Source organism: Pelmatolapia mariae, linkage group LG1, assembly GCF_036321145.2.
Source record: "Pelmatolapia mariae isolate MD_Pm_ZW linkage group LG1, Pm_UMD_F_2, whole genome shotgun sequence".
Lineage (NCBI taxonomy): Eukaryota > Metazoa > Chordata > Actinopteri > Cichliformes > Cichlidae > Pelmatolapia > Pelmatolapia mariae.
In genome coordinates this window covers 33,515,527-33,539,689 of record NC_086227.1, presented here as the reverse complement: position 1 = coordinate 33,539,689, position 24,163 = coordinate 33,515,527, and the positions used below count along the sequence as shown (strand labels likewise).

The window sequence follows — 24,163 nt, the reverse complement described above, 5'->3', positions numbered from 1 at the left end:
TATTTTTAATGCTTTCATTTTAACTGCTCTCATCACAGCATTTTTCACAGATTAGAGCTGGCTTGTTCCCGTACATTGTGTTTTATTTTATTTATAATTTGTATTGCTCTTAATTTAACTGACATACTTTTACTTTAAAGAATATTTTCTTTATGTTATTTCCATGATGTTTTATCTTTTTAGTTTATTTTGAGTGGCTTTGACTTATTATACTCTGTTAATCATCTGTGAGACACAGTGAACTGCAGTGATTTGCATGAAAAGTGATATGCAAATAAAGTTTTTTAATTGACTGATCTCATATATATGCACTAGCTGTCTTTTTGTGTGTTGATCTGCATGTTTTCTCTAAAATGTCTGCTCTTGTCCAAAACGTGATCAACTGGTTTTAGTGTATAAACCCAACAAAACAAAATTATATTTTAGCACTTACTTAAACTCGTTTTAAATAATAATTGCCAGTTACAGCTTTATAAATTTCATCCAAACATTCATTTAACACTAAAATAAATTAAAGTAAGTTAAACTAAAGTTTAAAAAGCCCCTAATTTACTATTTAAAGTGTTACCTCCAGTTCCAGTGCTGACTCTGCCCCTGTTAAAGACACAGAGCTGCAATAATTACCAGCATGTTATCAGTTCTTTTGCATTCTTGCAGATTTCAGGTTGGGCACCCATCTGCTCTGTGTGGTTTGTGCAAAACTGGCACAGCTCCTCTGTGAGGGCAGACCTGAAGCTAGAAAAGTTCGTTTCCATTTCAATGGCAGGAACGCCTGGGCTATTGGTAGTTTTCAAGTGTGGTGTGAAAGGGAATAGCTGTAAAATATATTGATGCTGAACCCCTCTCTATTGATAGGCTGCAGTGCGTGAACAATCTTCAGGCTGGAAAGACACTGGGCCACTGCATGGCCAATCTGACACAATTAGGGTGAAACGGGCCAGAAAATACTATTCTCTCCCTTTCTCCTCTATCAATCGAGGCTTAAAAAACTCTGCAGAATGGGGAGACGAGGGAGGGAGAGGGGGAAGCGCGACATTTAGCGAGAACCTATAAGTGAAAATCCTCATCGGCGAGGAAGCCATCACTGAGGTTTGTCCTTGCTCCGGAGGAACAGATTTGTTTTTCTTCGCTGAAATTTGGAGCAGTGAAGTTGCAGATGTGAGCTTCTTGCAAAGGAATGCATTTTGCAAGCTCCCCCTGCCTGCCTCCCCCTTTCACTTATGTTTTGCTACAGGAGGACCACACAGATCCTAGGTTTCATACAAGGAAAATTATAAACAGTTTCATCCAGCCTATCTCGTCATATACTGAGAGGATTTGTGCTCAGAGCTGTGCTGCTGTAGGCCTGGAAATGGGTCCCACGGCTGACTCCTCAGTGACGACCAATCGGTGGCCAGGATTGTAAATGAGAGAAGGGGAGGGAAAGGGGCGACTTTTTCTTTCTTTTTTTTTCGTGGAGGAGGGGTGTTGTGGGGAAATGCTCGGCGGACCGTGAAGCGTAACAGCCAGGAGAAGGACAAAGACGCACATAGCGGGACAAAATGGGACTGAGAGAAATAGCTCTCAACTAAAAAAACACAAAACAACAAGTTTGGAATGAATGCGTGGATGGATGTTAAAAGTAGTAGCCCTGGGAAGAATCGAAACTAGCAATGGCAGGAGAGATGAGTTCTAGTGTAGTATCTGACTTGTGTACATTAATTGTAGTTAGAGCGCGTGTAAACTTTGGATAGCCCAATGGCGCGTTTCAGTGGCCACCTCAGATTTGCACCGGTGATGCGGAGACAGACTGCACTTTGGAGTTTGGATTTCTCGTTTTTGAACGGACATGCTTCCCGGAATGACTTTTCCGTTTCTTGCAACTACGCGTGGTGAATCCCCCGAGTCAGATCCTGACTTCTACTGTTGCAAATCTCACCGGGAGGAGCCAAACTCATCCAAGGTGCAAAAGTGAGTGGAGAATTTTTGAAAGAGCTGCGCTGGTAACAGGTTGTTTGTTGCGAAAACTCGGATGAAAAGAAAACTTGTATGAACTTCAGTGTGAAAGTTTCTGTGCCTGAGTCGCTCTGATCCTAATGTGCTGGTGGAGAAAGTGCACGTCACCGAACTACAACTCCATCCAAGCATGAAATGTTGGTGCAGCGCCCTGGCACTTCTCCCGTGGGTGCTGGTGGCCTTGGATGCACAGCTAATATGCTGGCAGGCGCTTCTCCGGTGCCACGACGAACCCGAGTGCGAACTTGCATACAATCAATACATGACAGCATGTGAAGGTAACATCAAAGGAACTAGAAAGCAATGCCCCAGTCACTGCATCAGCGCGCTGATAAGGCTGAATCACACCCGCAGTGGGCCAGATCTGGAGACCTGCGACTGCGCTCAAGACCTAGACTGCCTCAACGCCAAGCGGGCCATAGAGCCGTGCCTGCCCCGCAGACACCCGAAGGACGCCGGAGGTATAGGGTGCATGGAGGCCCGGCAGCGCTGCGAGGAAGACAGCAACTGCCACACCTCCCTCACAGCCTACTTGTCATACTGCGGGCAGCTGTTCAATGGCCGGAAGTGCTCCTCCAAGTGTAAAGCCACCATTCAGCAGATGCTGTTCATCCCAAACGGCATGCTTCTGAACCGCTGCATTTGCGATGGAGTGGAGAGACCTTTTTGTGAAGTGGTCAAGGAGAACATGAGCAAACTTTGCTCCATAGGAGACCACAGCGTTGTTTCAGACCCGACTAAAGATTATGAAGATCCATACGAATACGATTACCCTAAAAATGACAAAGAGGTGGATTTTAGTGAAAACTCCTCTGCTTCTCAGAGCTTATCCAGAGGCGTGTTGCCCTTGTTTCTTCTTACAGCACGGATATTATACTGAGAGGATGGGTATTTTTTACAGTTTTATGAATAAAATGTACTGTACAAAAGTAAAATTATCCCGTATTTAATTTAATAAGGACTTGGTAACTTTCTCAAAGACACTTGAGCGGGCGATGCTTTGCTGGCAGAGGACTTGAATTCAGGTCTGCAGGATGAGAAAAGTTATTTTTTCGTCCCTGGGCCCCTCAGACTTCTCGTGTTAGTTTCTTGGTGACAGAGAGCACTGTAATGGTTTGTGTAAAATTTCCACAACCTTAGTAATTCTGCATGCACATCTCACTCATGAAGTATTTCCTTTCGATTCGTATACTGTAAATGCTCCTTTTAGTTTTCCGAGTTAAAATTCCCCACCTGTTTAAGTTAAAAGAAAGCTTTTGTCAAAAATATCAAAAACATTTTCATGTGGCAGTGAGAGGAAATTAACCAGACCGTATTTTGTTGAAGCGCACGGCCACTTTGTTTGCCCTCAAACAGCTCCTGTTTATTTGGTTTGCTTTCAATGGTACTTGAAGTGTGGCCTTATTAAGACCTTGGACAAACATTGGACCCATCCAGTCTCTATTTGCTCTGCTCTCTATTTCAGGGGCCTTTTCATTGTTGCAGCAGCCACACTTCAAATATTTGTAGGAACAGTGAGAGGACAGGCAAGGGTGTGTGATCAAGTACTTAAATTAACTGAAGCGCCTCTCCAGCACTCTGTCTTGTTCCCCTCCCCCATTTGAGATTGTTTTATTGAACTTTTCCTGAGACCACCCTCACCCCGTTCTTCCTCCATTCTACTGCCTACCCCATTTGAGGCCTCTAAGGAGACCCCTATCTTTATTACTGCTGTCACACTACTGCTACACTCCAGGAACAACTGCCAGCTGCTGGTGTGAACAAGTCGGCGTACAACATCTACAGTTTGTCCACAAGACTGCTCACATCTACAGGTGGTCTGACAGTGCTTTGCTTTCTTTTTCCAAAACACAATGTTGGATTTAAGCCACATATATGTAACAAACTGTGCAAGTTAAGGATGAGTCCTTAAAGTCAGGTTTTATGAACTAAAAAAAATTTGCTGAACAAAACATCTAAAGTAACACCAAGCAACACTAAAGCAGCAATGCAGTAAATGGTAAACAAAGCAGTGTCATGACAGTGTGTGAACATCAAGAAGTAGTCTTGTTGTTTACTGTGAGCAAACATAGTTATAATTCCTTATATGTTCCTTATTTTATGTCACACAGGTTGGCTTGAAGTTGAAAGTGTTTCTTACTTCATTTTAAAACGTTTGTCAGGATACTTTTAAATTAAATGATTTTACCCAGTTATTTTCTAAATGACACACAGACACACAGATAAACTCAAGTTAATAATATGAGATTTTTACAACTTTTACTATTTCATGTTGGGGATCCTTTCCTCAGTAATTGTACTTTGAAGTCTTTTGTGTGTTTCGAGGCTGAAAACGTCAGAGCAAAACATCACATTCATATTTGTACTTGCACACATTGCTTTGAACAGCTGCTGGGTGGTTGATTTTACCTGTTTGCAGGTCCAGGGACTGAAACCAGCAGATTTTCAGTCTGACTTCTTACTTCCACGTTATGCTGTTTAACAAAAAGGGAAAATTAAAAACAAAGTTTTTGTTAGTTTTGATCACTTTTTCTGAAGTTGCCAGTTTGTGTCTTTGCCACTTGAAATGCAGTCTTAAACAATGAATGTTAAGTGTTAAATTATGAAGCTATAGTATGAAGAATGTGTATATATTTTACCGTCATATGCAGTAAAACAAGTGTTGCTTAAATGCTTTTAATATAAACAAATGTAGCTCAAAGTCTGTTCACAAAACCTGTTTTTTGGATGTAGTTTTCAATGTTTCCTCTCATTTTTTGGGAACATAGCAGTAAACACTTCAGCACATCTTCCTTCCTCCAAACTGGAGGATGTGTTTTATAATAAATATATGACCTAATGTAGCCCAAGAATAAAAAGGAATAAATAATGTTGAACTTTTAACCAATGTGTGCTTGATTTTTACATCATTTTCCTGTCATATTTTGGTGATCGTACATTACCTCAAAGTCAGTGGAGCATTCATGACTGTATGTGCATATTTAATGATAATATTTTTGAAAAAGTAGTGTAGAGGATCCATGCTGTAGATTTCAACCCATTCACCTTACACACAAAAGATCTGCGGTCCAACACTCAGAGGAAACAAACTCAGTTTCAGGGGCTCGCAAGCTAATGTACTTAATGCTAGTCCCAAAGCTGGATAAAAGGGAAAAGGAAGGGCATCCGGCATAAAATCAGTGCCAAATCAAACATGCAGATTCATTCATTGTGGCAACCCCTTGGGAAATAAGGGAGCATCCAAAAGTGCCTAGATATTTCAGTGGTGTATGTGGCATGAGCTAAATTTGCATTAAAGTGGCTATAATGTGTAAACCTTCACATACTAGCACTTATTAAATTTTCATCATATTTCTTCACATTAAAGTTTCACTATAAAATAGTTATATGACGTTACCATTTTGGGTTCCCGGAAACAGTCATCCTCAAGTCAGCTAAGGGACTGAGTGGGTTTGTTTTTTCAGTATTGCTTTCAGTACTGGATCCTGTGTTAATTTTACCTTTTGTTAATTTGAAATGGGCGGTAATGGTCAGGTTGTAAGAGTTAGGAAGTTCTGAAGAGTATTATATTGCATTTCAAACACATGAGTCACAGTCACGTAGATGTAAAGCACCAAGCCTTTAAAAGGAAAAAGGTAGAGAAAAGCAGCTAAGCTGATATTGGAAAGCATTATCATATAGCTTCAAATTTTCCCAGTGTCAGTGTGACTTTGCTAATGACTGAAAATATAATGACCTACTTCAGAGCAAGCCACCATTTGGTGCTTCCTCCACAGTTACTGAGGTATTTGCAAGTCATTAACAAACTGTGAAAAGATCATTAGCATTAGCAGTTAGGTGTGAGCTGAGCTGCACACCTGTTCTGCAAATGTTACTTTAGTCATGTCCAAATGGTACAAGCAGTGGGACAAACAAAAAAGGAATAAACTGAGGAGTAAAGTTTTTCCACTATACTTGCGTGACAAAACAGACCTACATTTGTTGAATAAATACGTTTTGGAAGTTTGTTACTTGAGTTAACAGGTGGCAAATTTCAGTAACATCCCCAAGCCTGGAGAGAACTTCTACACAGCCTTTACTGATTTTTTTTTTTTTTTTGTAAACCACAGGAATTCTCAAGTAGGTCCAACTGTCTGCTGTCATAAAAACAGCGAGATAGAGAAACAATGCAGCCTACAGCTACAATATAACACGACTCTGTCTCATGTAGTTAGACTGTCTTTGGTTCAGTCTGTCTTAACCACTGCCATGCATCTTAAAGTCCTCCAAAAAAACCACCCTGTCCCCCCAATTCTGGGAGCAAAGTCAAAACAAACATGCACAGAGGAACCTTGGGGATTGTGTGTGGAGGAGAATGGGGGGTGGGGTTACAGAGGGAGCAGTGTGCTGGAGCCCATTTTCTAAATTATCTTTATTCAACATTTCTTTAAAACAAACCCCCCTGTTCCCCCAACTCCAAAGTGGGGTGACCCATGGATTTGGGAGGTTCTTATGTCACACGCATACAATGTTCCATTCATGACAGCCATGGAGCCATAGCAACTAGCCGACCTGCTCTCTATGTAGAGGGATGATGGAGTCAAGGTCACCCAGCTCCTTAGGGACCAGAACATACAAACCCCTCTTTATAGGCAACAGTGATACCAGCACTACGTGTGTAGCTTTAACAGTACCAACAGAAAAAGAGGGGAGGAAGGGAATATGGAGACTGATCGAAGCCACAATGCTGTAGGTCGTGGTTTAGGAGAGGAGGATCGGTGATGTTTTGGAGGATGGGGTGGTGGGATAAGTTTTCCATCTAAGAAGCTCCCATTCTGGGCTGCATTACTGTAAGGTTATTCAGCAGACTTTTTAAGAAGGCAATATAAATTGGCAGTACTCCCAGAAACAACAAAGCAAGCACAAGGGTCAAAATCGCATCCAAAGTTTTCCTGGCAGCAACATGCTCGCGCTATGATTAAAGCAAAGAAACTGAGCCAACACCACGGGCACCGACAGCCAATTACAGCCCCCTCCATAGCACAGCCACAAACTCATCACCCAATGGTTCTTCATCCCGTTGCTTCGGGGCCATGCTGTTTCTGCTCTAACCATACGGTCTGGTACTGATTTACACCTGGCATGACCAGGTGATTGTTATTAGCTAAATGAGAGCACAGAAAACAAACATTAATCTGAGTCCTGGTTTTGAAGGCCGCTCGTAAACCTATGACAACCACAGCTGCAGTTTTTTAAGATATCAAAATACATCTCTTTCAGATTTTCACAAAACGTTGTTGTCTTTTGATCTACTGATCCAGTTTTTAAATGGGCAATTTAATATTGGAAATAAGTTGGAAAAAGTGAACGTGACAGAAATAAAAAAAAAAGAATAATCAAAGAACTGTGGAAATCAAAATTCTTGGCTTTTAGAGTTTAGCATGAATTAAAAACACACACACAGAATCATACATTTCCATTAATGGAGCAGTACTGTGTTTCACTGGAAACTGCATGGTAAACACATCTTTCAAACTCCACACTTTCACTTTGTAAGACAGGCCTTGTTTTCCCCCCAAAGAGGCAAAAATCTTATTTTGGGGGTGAGTGGGACAAACTAAGTGATCTTTGTGTGTACATTTTACTTTTCCAAAAAAGATAACAGTAAGCCAAAGCTTTACAGAATAAAAATGTGGATCTATCATGTTAGGTCTTCAACTGACATAATTCTGTGAAAAAACCTGGCTGTAGCATTCTTGGTAAAACAGATTGTGCAGATGAAATAAATTCCTAACCATTCTCCAGTTTTTGTGACATTTTCTGTTTCAGTTTCTGTAGTTTCCAGTCTTCTATATGAATCATATTATTAACAAGTATTCTTACTTTTCCCTTCCCTGTCTCCACCCCTCGTGGACACGAGCCAGCTGTTTCTACAGAGCGCACTTCCAGATGATGACGGTGGCGAAGAACCAGAAGCGCTGTTCACACGAAGACAAATAAATCTTTGCAAAGATTCTGAAAAATGAGCGTTTGCGACGTGCTGCTGACAAAACTTCAGACTGCACAATTTTTAAAGATTGTGATTTTATTTTGAGACAGAACTGTCATTTGTGATTTGTCATTTAATAAATACATATTAAAATTCACACTGTATAAAGAAATTAAATAATGAAACAGTACAGCAGAATGAAAATCTTGCAAACAAACATACAGTATAATATTTTTGATAATTGTATTAAAGCTCCCTTTTGGAATATTCAAATAAATGAAATCTAAACGGTCCGTGAAGACCTACAACAGCGAGGATCATTGGCTTGCCACCATCTATTAAGTTTTTTACCGTTTCACAGAGGCCCAGTTATGAAGGCTTTACTTGAACTCCACAACTCAGTGTATCCCTCAAATATAAAGCCAGTGCCAAACCTAAGAAAATGCATGTCTAGTGTAAATAAGGCAGAGGCCGCACCTCTCCAGTTTTCCCCTCATAGCGGTGGAGAGAACTCCATCAGTGGAGAGAGCATGGTGAGTCTGTGGTTCACCCACAGTAAAGGCAGTGGGGGGAAAAGGGGGGTGCGGAGGAGTATGTACATGTTTGTACAGGCCTCTATATCATATATCGTACATATATCATCTATACTATTTGCTGAAAATGCTTTTGAAACATCTTAATGTCACAGCTCTGGCTTATTTGTATTTTCAGTTTTTCGCAGGTTTAGTTAAACTTCAAATACATTTGAATGTTCTGCACCAAACCAAAATGCAACAGTGCCAGTTGCGTTTTGCCGTGACAGTGTTGTATTGTCATACAAGCTGTCCAGCATTTACATATCAATGGTGTGCCAGTAGGAGGGGATTCAGGCTAAGCAGGGCAACAACAGTGTAAAGAACAGGGAACTTTCACATTCAGCAGTGTGCAAATCCAAAATTCAAGAGTTTCTTACCAGCCAATGTTTTTTTTCTGAAAAATAATAAACAGAAGTTCACTACCTGTCCAATCATTTCATGTAAAAACTTTACAGCATCAGCCAAAACATTGACCACATTTGGCTGGCAAGTGCAATATCCCACCCAGATAGTGTACTCAGTTGGTTAGGATGTGGTGTGATTTGGCTACAGCAGAAACCTGGTCAGGTGAAGGCTCTGTGTCCAACCTGTACACTGACAGACAGCCGAGGAGTTCCAGTCTTCCCACGGTGGCTGTCCTGTTTACTGCAAACAGCAGGCTGAGAAGACAGAAATGTGTCAAGCTCCACTTTTTCAAGATTACAACACATTTCCTACAACATTTGAAATAATTATTCTCTATGGGTTCGGTAAACACATCTGGCATTCAAAAAGATGAATAATATTTTCCAGAGTTGCTTAGGAAACTTTTATGTTATTCATTTCGACTGATTAAAGGAAAACAGTGTGTTAGACTAAACAGCTTCAACATTTTTCTAAAAACAACTCTTTATAAACATTTAAAGTTTATTTATAAATTAATTATCTAACTTAATGCGCGTTTGTGTTACTACCTATGAGCTTAAATGTGATGTCTTTCTCCTTCTCCTGCTGTGTACAGAAGTGCACATCAGCAGCCCAGGTGTTCTTTCTGTGCCACTGCATACTTAGCAATCACCGTTACACTACGTAGATATCACTTCATCAATCAGTTTTCTGAATCTAAATTCAATTGTGAAACTTTAATGAAAGTACAGGCAGATTAAAGACCAGCTAATGTCCGAATTGACTGCATCAGATATTCAAGTCCTCACATGCGTCTCTGTTAGGTAATACTTAGGAGAGTCCAGGGCTGCAGTGCATGTGTGAAAAGTGCTTTAGTGTGTTGCCTCCTGTCCACTCTCCAGCATAGACAGACTGGCATCCCACCAAATCGTATATGTAGTTTGCAGTATATGTATACTCTTCTTGTGTTTTTAATACTGATGTTAAAGCAGTGACAGAAACTAATAATCAGCTGCATTTAGAATAAAATGTACTCTATGCTTATTAGGCCTGCATCAGAATTCTGGCATGATCCCCATGTTTCAGATTTTCCATGAAAATCCAATTGCTTATACTTGTGTATTTTTTTTCTTGCTGATATTTTCTGCATCAGGGTAACAAAAGAAGCTTTGTTATAGAAAATAATTCAATCTTCTTCTGAGGTGTTACAGCTCTAAACCAACTCATCTTTGAACAAAGCCAGTACAAACAGCCACTGACACTGATAAAATATAATTATTTTTGTAAACACACTAAATTGTGATCTTGGAGGAGATACGAGTCCTCTTTTACTGTTTGTTGCTGCATGAACTAAACAGAACATGTCCAGTCCTTTTCCATAAATAAACCTTTATGTAAATGAAATTATCAGATATTCATCTGCCAAGACCTTCATTTCTATCCCCTGCTGGGCTACACTGATCATGCATATGATGCCAGTTTAAATATTCAGTGCTCCAGGCTTGTAAGAGGAAGGTACTTTACATGGACTACCAAGACAGTGCGTACAGTCTGACATGTGAATTTTCAGAGGATTTTAGAGATCTCAGTTCTCAGCAAAAGTTGGTTATGCTTATGTTGGTGTAGTCTAAGGTCACCAGACATACTTGGGCGTAGCTGCGACCCTCTCTACTACAGCTGCTGTTGGATTAGTGCCAGCCAGGCTGACTGTGGTGTGGTTTTATTAAAATAACACCAGCAGAATAAGAAGCCACATTCTTCATGAAACTTAAACGGCCTCTAGAGTCATCAGTTGCCTTCCCCCGTTCCTGTCTTTTTTTCTTTTTTAAATTCATAACTCCCCAGGAATCCCTAGCGGAGAACAGGATATTGTCCCGACTTTAAGTATTTACTATCCATCTAGGAGCAGAGCTTAGAAAATATTAGGAATTAGGTTTTGTCTACAAAGGTTACCACCAGGGAAATTTGCAGATATTAAAACTTAACTTTCCATTAATGATACACTGGTTGTTACAGTGGAGATGTTTGACATGTAGCGACACAAAAGGAACAAAAAGCAACCCTTAAATAGAAGTTTTGAGTTTAGATTTTTTAAAGTTATTATTTTTTTCTTTGACTATGTCTCACTTTCACAATATAGGCTATACGGGAGGACAGGGCTGCATGGAAATAAAATGAAAGAGTCAGGGAGCCCAGCAGGGCGGCCAGAGCAGCAACAGAATGGCTCATATTTTACTAGTGGAAAAAAACTTCAGTGAAAGGACATTTCATGCAACTTGAGATGTGTGTTCCTCACCTACAGCAACTTCCACCACATCCCCTCACTAACACTACATATACTGTAGCTACTTATCAGAATGGCTGCAAGGTAAAATCAAAAAAGTAAAAACACATTCATGGGCAAAGTAATGATTACACAACACAACAGGGAGACTCACAACTTCTGACGGATTCTGCGAGAGATTCTCGATCCAGAGAAACGTCCCTCTGAGTCTCCTGCATCTGAAAAATTAACAAAACATGTATCTTAAGATCCTTGCCTCTGGTTTTTTTTTGGGGGGGGGTTTTGTAAATCAAATATTTTCTCATACAGTCTGGGGGTCTTTCTTTTCCTTCATTTGAATGTACGCTGAAGGAGTGCATGCTTACCTTAATATGCTTTTTGAGGTATTCAGCTCTGCTCATGAGGCTTTTAATCTGATGAGATACAAAATTCCAATAAATTTGGTAACAGATACACAGTTACAACACAGGCTTTTGTGCTTAGTGGCTTTCATCTTAAACATGTTTTCTACTCAGGATTTTAACTGTGCCTGCAGCATGAATCCAGAAGCAAGGCTGGCTAGTTAAAATATAATCCATCCCATAGTAGATGAGATAACAGATTGTACAGATATTCATAGTTTCTAGACTTCAGTGATCCCCCTTTTCTCTGTTTTTTAATAAAAAGTCTTCTTTGTTATCAAAAGGCTGTAAAACAAAACACATTAGTACAACCCTCAGCTGTAGTTTGTGGTTACATAACACTAGTAATTCTCAGACAGCTTCCAGTATGACCATATACTCTAATTCTTTACATTTTATTGTGACTTAATTGCCTTTAAGTGAACTATACAGATGGTTAATTGTTAATTGTTTTTTGTTGTGTATTATGTATTTTATTTATTATTTACTCTACACTGTGCTGTTTTTGTGCAGTAAACAAACAAACAAACAATAAATTCTGGATGCATGTGGTAAAACCTGAATTAAATCAGATCAAACCAATCATCTCTGCAACTTAGTATTTCTATTTTTTGAAAAGATTTCATATGGCACACACGTGCAAGCGGTAACTGCTGTCATCACAAGGCTCGAGGGTGCTCTTTACTGTGGTAATCAGTCCTTTGGTGATGAAGGTTCTTGGCTGCACCTAATACCTAGCTGTACCCCCGCTTTGTCACAATTTAAAGCCAGCTCTCTCAGGTCTTACTGGAGTAACATCTGAGGATCGTAATGACGGGAGACCTAAATTGATGACGTCCATAATGTCCCTTTAAAACACCAATCTTTGGAGCCAAATAATCATTCTGACCACAGGTTTTTAGTATCCGGCTCTGACCCCAACCTTATGTAGCCACAAAACTTTAATCACAATCCCTTTAATCACCAACTACAATAAATGTGGAACAAATCTACACGGGTAAGCAAAGTATATGGGGCATGCTGATAACTTGCAGAATTTTTATTACCAACAAAGGCTACAAGACAAAGAGATCCCATGTATGCTCAGCCATAATGACACTATGTCAACATACACTAGCTAGATCCAAGCTATGACTCACTACTGAGAAGCCAGAATATTGAATTACAGCTTTGAGAGACCGAAGTGTGCTCAACAGTAGATATGAACGCACATGGAGGCCAGCCATGGCAGCATGTGTTGGCTTTTTTAGGTTCTCACATACACACATGCTTTCAATCTAATACCCCAAACTCGCCTCCCTAATGCTGCATTAGATTATTACAGCCGCAGCTGAATTTACTTAAGACAAGCACCCATAAAACTTCAAATAGGGAGGTCTACACGGCCCATTCAATCCCCCCCCCCTTTTTTTTGGCTTTGTTGGTGAAATATGGCTGTCTGTTGTTGGATCAGTTTCTGGATTAACAATCTTCACAAAAACAAAAGACCCCGAAGCTTTAACAGCAGACATACACAACACCTCATCAATGCAAGAATCCAGGATCCTAATTCCTCAAAGTTACAGTAAGCAATCTTACAGGACTGCAGAATTTAGGGTTTTATTCAGCTTCGTTGAGGATGTTGGAAAAACATGGCTATTATTCCCCCCAGGTTCTCGCAAGTGCAAGAAGATTAGAAATAAATAAATGGATGCTGACCTTCTTGACATTTTAGATTCATCACATCCCCACATGTTTAAAAACATTTCATTTTTAGCTAACTGACTTTAAAGTTGACATTACTCATTTGCAACAGAGGCTTTCCAGCCTCTACAGTAACTGAAGTGGATTATAAAAACCAATAGTCTATGAATGAGACATCTAGCTAAATTTTAGCAAAGTTTTTAAATTGTAAAACCAAAAAAAAAAAAAAAAAAAAAAGAGTCAAATGGCACCATAAAGCTTTATCTAACTGATAATTTGTCAGTATGTGTACCTCTGCAAGAGTGGTCATGTGACACACTGGTAATATAAGATATCCAATTATCTAGTGGACCGTGATCTATGGGTATGTTACAGGAACTATAGATGATGAATTATATTATTTGTTCTTTACCAAAAAACAAAACAAAAACAAAATCATATTTGATGAGTGGAAAAAATGCTTGCAGGTCATGTGATGGAGTGTGTATTGTGGAAGGTGATCAGCTGAGGGCTCAGCGAAGGTAGGAGATTGTCGTTCCTACTGTGAGCACTGAACCAGAATCCCTTCCTCACACACTCACCTCGCTGTGGAGCAGCTCCCTCCTGCGGCCCTGGGGCTCGGCTGGCTCACCAAGAGGAGAAAAAAAAAAGACATAAGGATAATGAGGAAAATAATGAGGAGAGGAAGGGAGGAGAGAAGTCCAATATCTAATTACTTAGTTTGTTCTGGGAGAGGTCAACTACAAGCCTGGATTTCACTAGTGAGGTTCAAGATGGGATTGTTTCTAATGTAGGCCAGTGTTTTCACCAACTACCATCCAAAAGAGAAGACTCACAGAAAATGGAGAGAGATGAGAAGTAAAAAGAGGAGTCTGTGGTAGTTAGGCATGATGGAAAGCTGTGTGGCAAAGAGCTCCTAGACAGTCAAAGAACCAATCTTTTCCCCCGACTATACTCCTCATGGTATCCTCTGCCACAACAAGGCTCCCTGACACTGGAGAGAGAAGGTGGTTGGGACTGCATTCACCAACCAACTAAACCATTATAGCATAACAAATCTAACAAAAAGCTATCAGCGTTATTCTACACGTGTAAAAATTTTCTTCAGACAGCTTTAGAAACTAATATGCATTTCAAGTGAAAAAGTAACAGTATTTTTTAATTGACCAGATTTGTTTCAAAAGCAGTATCTGAATGCTTAGAGCTCTTGTCTATTAGAGAGATAATAGTTTTTGTTTGTTTCCAGTGTGTAAACACAAATAAGTGAAGTGTTCTGTCTGAATGGGAAGCAGATGGCAAGGCTTTCATACCACACACAGGGTGCTGGCACGGGTCTCATCCCAGCTCAAAGCCACATCTGGATCACTCTATTCCACCTCTTCCATTGGGCTGATCTTCCAGATGAGCTCATGAACCCAGCCTAATGGACGCCAGGCCACAGACAGAGTCACTGGAGTCTGTTCTGTTACTCTGTTTGTCTGTCATACTAAGTGTCCCCATCTCTCTCCAAGTCTGTGGTTTCACAGTCTCTTGTCTTTCACCCTTTCAGATTACCTTTCACTCTCCCTCGGTCACCCTTTCTTTGCATCCACCTCTCTAAAAGACCCTTTGTCATGTTTAGTATCTTTTCTTATTCTAGTTAAACTACTCTTTATTCACTCTCCAAAGTCTTTCCCTTGAGGATCATTTTTTCTTAGCTATTTCTTGACCTAGCTGTAGCCTCAACTCTAACTGAATTTCCTGAACTCTGAGTCCTAGCCTACTCATTAATACCCCACTTTACATAACTCTAAGTGCCAAGCTGCCTTTTAAAATTATTTTTCTTCAAAATCTTTCTTATTTTTCTCTCTCTAGTACCAAATATTTGCAAACACACCAACAAAGCTGCTACAGTCTCAGTGTGCAGAGAAAGTACCAGATACAGGACTACAAGATGGTTTCATTGTCTTTGGTGACACTTCAGCATTCCCTATGCTTTAGCACTTTAGCTTACCTTAAGAACCGGTGAAGTGGCTCAGCAACCAACATCTATAAAAATCTGAATAAATGATGTTGTAACAAAAGAAATATATTTGTCTACCTGCTAGTGCCAACAGTAGTTCTCCTAAACACTGCTGGTACATATCCAGTGCCTCAAGGTCATCTGATCCACTCTCCTCCTATACAGGAAAGTTAAAATTAGGCATAAATTCTTTGAGCCAGTCAATTAAGTAACTAAAAACTAACTAGCACCACTACTACTACTACTACACAATGTATTCCCTTCTTGTTGGCTGCTGAAACAACAGACACAAAACTGAAAAAACAAACAAACATTTGTTTGGTTCACAAATGAGCTTAAAAGATGTGGTTTGGATATCAATCTAAGAGAAGGGTTTGGTTTTTTACTCTTCCACTTAGGTCTTATTCTCCATTATATTGCCTTTACTTCACTCTGCCTTTATGTGTAACTACAGTGATGTCATCATCCAGTAATAAACCCATCTAACCTTAGCAATGGCAGTAGAGGCCATCTCCAAAGCAGCTAGCAGACGTGGCTGATCTTTAGACATTTCTGAAAATGAAGAAACACAGAAAACTACTTTGCATTGCTGTATAATTTAGATGGACACACAGCAGAACTCATTCTACTGAAACATATGCAGAACTTTGAAATTAGCATGAAATATTGTTGTATCTTATGACAAACCATATTGTGGACATAGTGGTTTAGTTATATATTTGAGTAATTTTTTGAGCTTCAGACTGAAGGAGCTTCTCGATGAGAGGTAAAACGTCTTCAAGAAACCTAAATAAGTCCAGACACTTTTCTTTCCAAGCTCTTTAGACTACGATGACCTGGATGACTGAGAACCTTCACAGACATTTCACCTCCAGGACAAAGAGAAATGAACTTTTTTTCCCTTCTAATACTGATTAAAGTTTTACATGTTTCATCTTTGCATGTTTGCTATTCTACAAAAACCCATTTTGAAGTAAACATCCAATTATTTGATCTAAGTTAAAAGAAAAATGATACACAGTGTGTGGCTAAACAAGGCTCAAGTTTGATTCATAGTGCAGCACTAAGTGAACCTGGACCTCACAGACATGTTGCTTGAATGAAGGCTGCAAAGACTGGTGTGTGGCCTTGGTAATAATGTGTGGTGTAAACATAGGATATTGATTAACAAGCACAGTGCTTATGTAAAACAAAATATAGCAAGCTACATCCAGCTTGGGAGCCATGTGGTGCCTCAGCCTCTGCCCGGAGATGTATGTTTTTTCTTTTTCTTTTTCGTTTCTTTACCTCGGAGGATGTCCCTGGAAGTCCGCGCCTGCTCGAAGCTCAGTCTGTTGTCCGAAGCTACCAGGGCTTTCAGCTCCTCAGCTCTGGACACATACTGCCTGACCTGTGGAAAGGCCGCTTACATTGACTTAACTTAATTACATCAACCACAACATATGGTTCTCATGCTCTCTATACACACATATGGTTTTCATAAAGAAGAATTCATTACAAGTGAGAGCCACTGGATTATAGGGGAAAAAAAGCAACTGAAAATAGAGGGCAATCCACATGTGAATGTGAGGATTGTTTTCAGGCCTACCTTTTGCCTGAGGGCCTCTTTACGTTGACAATTTGTTTCATCTAGGGAGGGCAAAGAAAAGAGATGTGTTGGTTTTTCATTTATTGAGTTTCCTTTGCCAGTTTATTGTGCTGGAACAAAGACAGTGCATCATAGTGGGCCTTAAGTCATAGACAGGATATTAAGGTGGTTGTTGCTCTTACAATAAATAGCAGGGACAAAGTGCTCAAGAGCACTGCAGTAAAGCGAGAGTGCTGCAGACCTCTCCCCCTCCTGGTCCTTCTGAACGGCCTGTAGGACCAGCTTTTTCTGGAAAGAAGAAACAGAAAGTGGTATCACTGATTGGAAACGGATACAAACGTCTATTCATTAAGCGAAAGTATGTTTACAGACCTACAAACACATGTATAAAAGTCAGTCACATACAAACTTTTTCTTGAAAATCTGGAATATTCCTAGTCTCTTACCGCTTTCACTATACTTTCTGCACTTGGCATGTGCTCCATATCCACAAAAGGGTGGGTGAAGAACTCTGCAAAGGTAATCCGGGCATCTGGATTTCTCTCCAGCAGCCGCAACAGAAGGTCTCTGCAGTCCTTGGATACCCTGGCCCCGGGAGGGAGCTGATACAAAACACAACCTTATTGCATTGCATCCAATCGGCATGGCGATACAAGGAAAGGACAGCACATTGTTACCACAGACCCTCTGGTCTCACGTTGCTACTTTCTGTCAAAAGATGACCTTTAAACTCTCCGTGTGAATCCCTGGATAATGGGCCATGTGCTAATGCAATCCATTAAGTCTAAGCCTAATGTTTGATTCAAGAATCCTAGTGTTTTGAAAGTCCTCCAACATTAAAGTGCACGGATCTCGGACGCCCCAGTAGCCCATCACGTACAAAGGCTGGACAGAGGGTTTCATTACTGTCATGGGACCTTTGCTGCATGTCATTCCGCCCCTCTTTCCCCTTTTCTTGTCTCCATTAAAGAAAGGGTAAAACGAGCACGTTTTCTTGATAATTCTTCTAATCTTAAGCCTGATGTGGTTTGCGCATGTGGCAAAAAATAGGACAAAGACACAAATAGAGTTATTAGTTACTAAGCCATTTAATTAAATAATTATCTCTCTCTGTCTCTTATTTAAGAGATCCCAAGCCCTTGTTTGCTGTATGTAAACACAGTTTTCAGTCCCAGACTGCCCTCTTAAATCAGTATTTGTCAAACTCTGGGGTAGACCACAGAGCCACTGCAGGAGAGGACAGAAGGGTAAAAGTGTGGAGTGAAGCTAAGAGAGGATAACATTTATTTAGGGAATAAACAAACATAAGTTTACTTATGCTGCTGTCTTGCTGTTTATTTCACTAAAATTAATCTAGTATCTTTTATTATTTCTCATCATTTAAAAGGTCATGTTCTTCAGCTTCCTAGAAGAGACATGTCAGATTGTCTTGAATGTTGTAGCGGTGATTTAAGAGGACCAATCATGTTTCAGTAGAGCTTCAATTGCTGGTTCCTCTTGAGTGTAATAGTTTGCCATCTAGTGGTTAAATCCAGTACATGAGAGAAAAATACTTGCAACTGTTGTGTTTTCTACACAGGCCACCTACAGCATGTTTCAAATTTACTGTTAGGAAATTATTACTATGCTATCTAATTTGAAGAAGATGTAATGATACATATTGATCTGAAAAACCTGATCAACCCCAATATACTATGGAGATACTGTACAAATGTAGCAAAATGAAATGCTTAAATTTGTGCCTTTGAATACTGACGAGCAATTTTTATAAACATAAGAAACATAACTATAGCATTCAGCAGGATTTCTATATCCATAGTTGGAATAATCATTGTCATTTGCACATTTGCTCATAACCAGTTCAATTCAAATTTTTCTAACACATTCACCAGATTTCTCATAACTTACTTCAATAGGTTGGTTGCTCCTGATCTTCTCCTCTAATTCAGCATATGACTTTGATGCAAATGGTGCTCTGCCAAACATTGTCTCTGTGTGCACAAAAACAATGTTCAGTAGATTATTACAAAAGAATAATTATGCAATAATTACTGAGTACTTCATAATAAAAAAATAAAGAAAGTGATTCAACTGAGCAATCTTAATAAACTCTTGCACACACACACATATACACACTAATATATATATATATATATATATATATATATATATATATATATATAAATACAGTGGGGCAAAAAAGTATTTAGTCAGCCACCGATTGTGCAAGTGCCCCCACCTAAAATGATGACAGAGGCCAGTAATTTGCACCAGAGGTACACGTCAACTGTGAGAGACAGAATGTGAAAAAAAAATCCATGAATACACATGGTAGGATTTGTAAAGAATTTATTCGTAAATCAGGGTGGCAAATAAGTATTTGGTCAATAACAAAAATACAACTCAATACTTTGTAACATAACCTTTGTTGGCAATAACAGAGGTCAAACGTTTACTATAGGTCTTTACCAGGTTTGCACACACAGTAGCTGGTATTTTGGCCCATTCCTCCATGCAGATCTTCTCGAGAGCAGTGATGTTTTGGGGCTGTCGCCGAGCAACACGGACTTTCAACTCCTGCCACAGATTTTCTATGGGGTTGAGGTCTGGAGACTGGCTAGGCCACTCCAGGACTTTCAAATGCTTCTTACGGAGCCACTCCTTTGTTGCCCGGGCGGTGTGTTTTGGATCATTGTCATGTTGGAAGACCCAGCCGCGTTTCATCTTCAAAGTTCTCACTGATGGAAGGAGGTTTTGGCTCAAAATCTCACGATACATGGCCCCATTCATTCTGTCCTTAACACGGATTAGTCGTCCTGTCCCCTTGGCAGAAAAACAGCCCCATAGCATGATGTTTCCACCCCCATGCTTCACAGTAGGTATGGTGTTCTTGGGATGCAACTCAGTATTCTTCGTCCTCCAAACACGACGAGTTGAGTTTATACCAAAAAGTTCTACTTTGGTTTCATCTGACCACATGACATTCTCCCAATCCTCTGCTGTATCATCCATGTGCTCTCTGGCAAACTTCAGACGGGCCTGGACATGCACTGGCTTCAGCAGCGGAACACGTCTGGCACTGCGGGATCTGATTCCCTGCCGTTTTAGTGTGTTACTGATGGTGACCTTTGTTACTTTGGTCCCAGCTCTCTGCAGGTCATTCACCAGGTCCCCCCGTGTGGTTCTGGGATCTTTGCTCACCGTTCTCATGATCATTTTGACCCCACGGGATGAGATCTTGCGTGGAGCCCCAGATCGTGGGTGATTATCAGTGGTCTTGTATGTCTTCCATTTTCTGATGATTGCTCCCACAGTTGATTTTTTCACACCAAGCTGCTTGCCTATTGTAGATTCACTCTTCCCAGCCTGGTGCAGGTCTACAATACTTTTCCTGGTGTCCTTCGAGAGCTCTTTGGTCTTGGCCATGGCGGAGTTTGGAGTCTGACTGTTTGAGGCTGTGGACAGGTGTCTTTTATACAGATGATGAGTTCGAACAGGTGCCATTCATACAGGTAACGAGTGGGGGACAGAAAAGCGTCTTACAGAAGACGTTACAGGTCTGTGGGAGCCAGAGATTTTCCATGTTTGAGGTGACCAAATACTTATTTGCCACCCTGATTTACGGATAAATTCTTTACAAATCCTACCATGAGTATTCCTGGATTTTTTTTTCACATTCTGTCTCTCACAGTTGACGTGTACCTCTGGTGCAAATTACTGGCCTCTGTCATCATTTTAGGTGGGGGCACTTGCACAATCGGTGGCTGACTCAATACTTTTTTGCCCCACTGTATACACATACATATATACACACACACACACACACACACACACACACACACACATATACATATATATATATATATATATATATATATATTCTTTTCATTTTGCACTGTACAGTGTCACACCCATTGCATTCGTTACTTCTGTGTGCTATTACAATATTATTGCACAATTACTGCCCTAAAAACCCATAAAGGGCTCTTCACCACTCTGTCACTTGATGATTAATAGTTCAATTCTACTTTTAGCCTACTGAGTGAGCTCTTTCAAGCCTGCAGGGTCAGTCAGCTGATTAGCCTTTTATTGCTGGAAAAGGAGTGGTGTCAAGATATTATAAATTACTGTTAGAAGTGAGACACACAACATGGCACAGAACAGATTACACCAGATTCTGTGTACCCAGAACCACATTAGTTGCCAAGATGTCTAACACAAATCCATTACAAGTGACAAATGAAGCAAAGCATTATTCATGTTGATGGCATTTCACATTCACAAGAGATAAAATATGTGAACATGCAGTACTTGCCATAGAGAATAACTCCTACAGACCACAGATCCACCCTGGAGTCATACTGCCGACGACACACCATCTCAGGAGCCATGTAGAGAGGAGAACCTCTCAGGACACTCTGCTCGTCCCATGGGGACATGTATTGTGCAAAACCAAAATCTGTGGGCAAATTAAGAAGTAAATGACATCTGAAACTATCTGTGTATTCTCTACCAATTGGCATGTTTACAGTAAAACATTAGCTTCTACTACTTAGCTTCCCGTGCTTGTTGTTTAGTGAGTGCATGTGATCACCTGCTAGTTTCAGGATAGAGCCGCTGAGCAGAATATTCTGGGGTTTCAAGTCCAGGTGTGAGATATTTCGCTCATGAAGAAACTGGAGGGCACAAGCTGTTTTTGTGGACAGATGTAATAGCTCAGGATAGAATATGAATGCAATTTTATTCCACAAACAAGTATGAACAGCGGAAAAAGTTTTCGAATTGGATTTAATTTCCAGACTTCCTAAAACAGGTATGTAAAAACCTGCTTCATGCTGATTACTCTCAAACAAATCTCTCATCAAAAACATTCACATAAAACTTCAACAATATTGTTTGAAATGGGAATCACCCACCAATCTGCTGCAGGAAGCGCCGAGCCACACTCTCAGGTAAAATCCTGCGACTGCGAATGAAGCGGGAGAGATCACCACCAGAACACCACTCAAGAATCAGGTAAATATTTTCAGCATCCCACTGATGAAAAAGAAAAGTTCAGACACTGAGGGACAGAGTCAAAGCAAGAGTACTAGTTTTATTTCACATTTATTTCGTTAAAAAGCTGGATGGATAATATGGGACACAAAACTCTGCTCATCAAAAAAATCCTTGCATAAGTGCCAGCTATACTAAAACACATGTATGAGCTTACCTGGAAGTCTTTCAGCTGCACTATATGAGGATGGCGCACAGTCTTTAGGATTTCAATCTCTGTGAGCAGATTTTCTGTGGAAGCCTTGTTAAGAGTCTTCTTTCCAACTACTTTAACTGCAACCACCTCTCGACTGTTCCCCTGCAAAAAAAACCAAACAAACAAAAAAAGGTTTTAACAGGACTGCATAGTCATTTGAGAAATCAAGTACACTCCAAGACTCAAAAGTCCACAGAACCAACTTCAGCAGCAATGACTTGTGATTGTTTTCTGCATGGCTACGGTTTCTCACAACATTATGGAAGAGTTTTGGCCCACTCTTCTTTACAGTGTAGCTTTAGTTAATTGAAGTTTGTAGAAATTCATTTATTCTCAGCTCTCTTAAGGTCTTGCCACAGCTTTTAAATCGGGTTGAGCTCTGGACATTAACTGGACCATTCCAACATCTTGCTTCTTTTCTTTTTCAACCATTCGTGACCCAATTAAGGCAACGCTTTAGCTATAAGTCAAATAGCCTCGCATTTTACTCTAGAATACTTTGGTGCCGAGATCCTGTGGCTAAAAAACAAGCCCAACATTACCACTCCACTACTGTTGTTGACAGTTGGCAGGTGTTTGTGTTGATATGCTGTGTTTTTTGCTAAGTAGGGGCTGTACATTATAGCCAAACATCTCCACTATGGCTTTGTCTGTCCAAAGGACATTGTTTCAGTCTTTTGATTTGTTATGTGCCATGTTGATTTGAGAGATAAGAACCTTTCTCCTGATAACCCATCTCAGCAAGCCATATTATTCAGCCTTTTTCTAACTTTATCATCATGAACTTGAACATTTAACATGCTAGCTGAGGCCTTTGGAGTCCTCCGCTAGGCTAGGACTCGGAGTTCAGGAAATTTAGTTAGAGTTGAGGTGACCTTCTAAAAACCTCAGCTTTTTTAGAAGTTGTCACACATGCAGATGATCAATTAATCAAATGCACAGGGTTGCATGGACACCTGTGTAAACTTTCTTTTTGACATTATTATGCATAGTGCATAACATACTCTGTGTGAGCCTTAAATGCAGAAAGAATTAGGAATGTAAAATGCGTGGTATATAAATAAAATGACTAATAACACCCACATTTACATATCACAGATTAACTCACCTTCCTGTAGGCTTTGTAGACTGTAGCATATGTACCACTGCCCAGCCGCTCTGTGAGAATAAAGTCTGACAGTTTTGGAGGAGCAAAGCTGGAAGTTGATGCCATGTTGCCTCCAGCATGAGATTCTCCCACACAGATCTAAGCTGGAATTTAAAATCGATATGCTGTTAATACCAAATATCTCATTTTAACCAGCACGAAGGGAAGGAAGGGAAAGTCGTCAGTCTGACCACAGTCATATCGCTTCAGAACTATTACAATAAAGCGTATTTCAAATATTCTATCAAATACATGTTTATAGTATAAACATTTTATTGAGTTGGCGTCACTTATTCTTCTCTATCCAGGCAGGCAAATCAATAGTTTGGTGAAGACTATAGCTTCAGTTTACTTTCGGTTGTTGTATCCTGAATTCATGCCAAATTTCAGACAGGCTAATGAATGCTCGTCTAGCAAGTATTTATAATCTTTGTACACAAAAGAACCGTAAACAGTTTTTTTTTCTTTAAAAGTGCACACATTCCTGTTTACCCTGTTAGCTTCAGAAGTTCTAGCAAGCTAACTTAGCACTTTTACATTATGCTAGTATGTACAGAGCCACTAGATGTACTCGAAGTAAACCAATGCCCGGATTAAAAACAGAGTATATGCAGGTTTCCTGGTTCACACAAAAATAACAAATGGACCAGGAAATATCTGTCACGAACCCGTAGGCCAGCCGCAGAATATGAATGAGGAAAGTAGTGTTTACATTCCTGCTGTTAGACTGTCTCATGCTGTACAGCAGCTGACGTCAACACGTATTAAAAATATGTTACTGCCTCCTAGTGTTGATACTCCGTTACTGCAAGTCAAGGGAGAGATGGCTTTCTATGAAAAAGTCGTTTCTGATAGCGGTTTAGTATACTAGGAAATTAGGATTGT

General features: G+C 40.1%; 2 protein-coding genes across 5 annotated transcripts; one reads left to right on the top strand and one right to left on the bottom strand.

The window, feature by feature from the left end:
- The first annotated feature begins 1,492 nt into the window (after nucleotides 1-1,492).
- On the top strand, nucleotides 1,493-4,852 carry si:ch1073-459b3.2 (growth arrest-specific protein 1). The gene has a single exon (XM_063467964.1). It carries the CDS (start codon nucleotides 2,126-2,128, stop codon nucleotides 2,873-2,875), a length of 750 nt encoding a protein of 249 aa, XP_063324034.1. The 5' UTR covers nucleotides 1,493-2,125; the 3' UTR covers nucleotides 2,876-4,852.
- Nucleotides 4,853-8,071: 3,219 nt separating this feature from the next.
- On the bottom strand, nucleotides 8,072-24,031 carry ulk3 (unc-51 like kinase 3). Of its 4 annotated transcripts, XM_063467852.1 has the most exons (17): nucleotides 23,947-24,031; nucleotides 23,240-23,382; nucleotides 22,093-22,233; nucleotides 21,797-21,917; nucleotides 21,475-21,570; nucleotides 21,196-21,339; nucleotides 18,789-18,871; nucleotides 17,327-17,482; nucleotides 17,063-17,168; nucleotides 16,881-16,921; nucleotides 16,580-16,682; nucleotides 15,780-15,844; nucleotides 15,371-15,449; nucleotides 13,872-13,912; nucleotides 11,572-11,619; nucleotides 11,361-11,424; nucleotides 8,072-9,197 (listed from the first exon to the last, which is right to left on the bottom strand). In XM_063467852.1, exons 2-17 carry the CDS (start codon nucleotides 23,342-23,344, stop codon nucleotides 9,181-9,183), a joined length of 1,410 nt encoding a protein of 469 aa, XP_063323922.1. In that variant the 5' UTR covers nucleotides 23,345-23,382; nucleotides 23,947-24,031; the 3' UTR covers nucleotides 8,072-9,180. The 4 variants fall into 4 exon arrangements, 2 of the variants coding, with proteins under 2 accessions (XP_063323922.1, XP_063324027.1); XR_010092202.2 differs by lacking the exons at nucleotides 8,072-9,197; nucleotides 11,361-11,424; nucleotides 11,572-11,619 and adding exons at nucleotides 14,127-14,284; nucleotides 14,601-14,710; XR_010092222.1 differs by lacking the exons at nucleotides 8,072-9,197; nucleotides 11,361-11,424; nucleotides 11,572-11,619; nucleotides 13,872-13,912 and adding exons at nucleotides 13,926-14,284; nucleotides 14,601-14,710.
- Nucleotides 24,032-24,163: the final 132 nt, after the last annotated feature.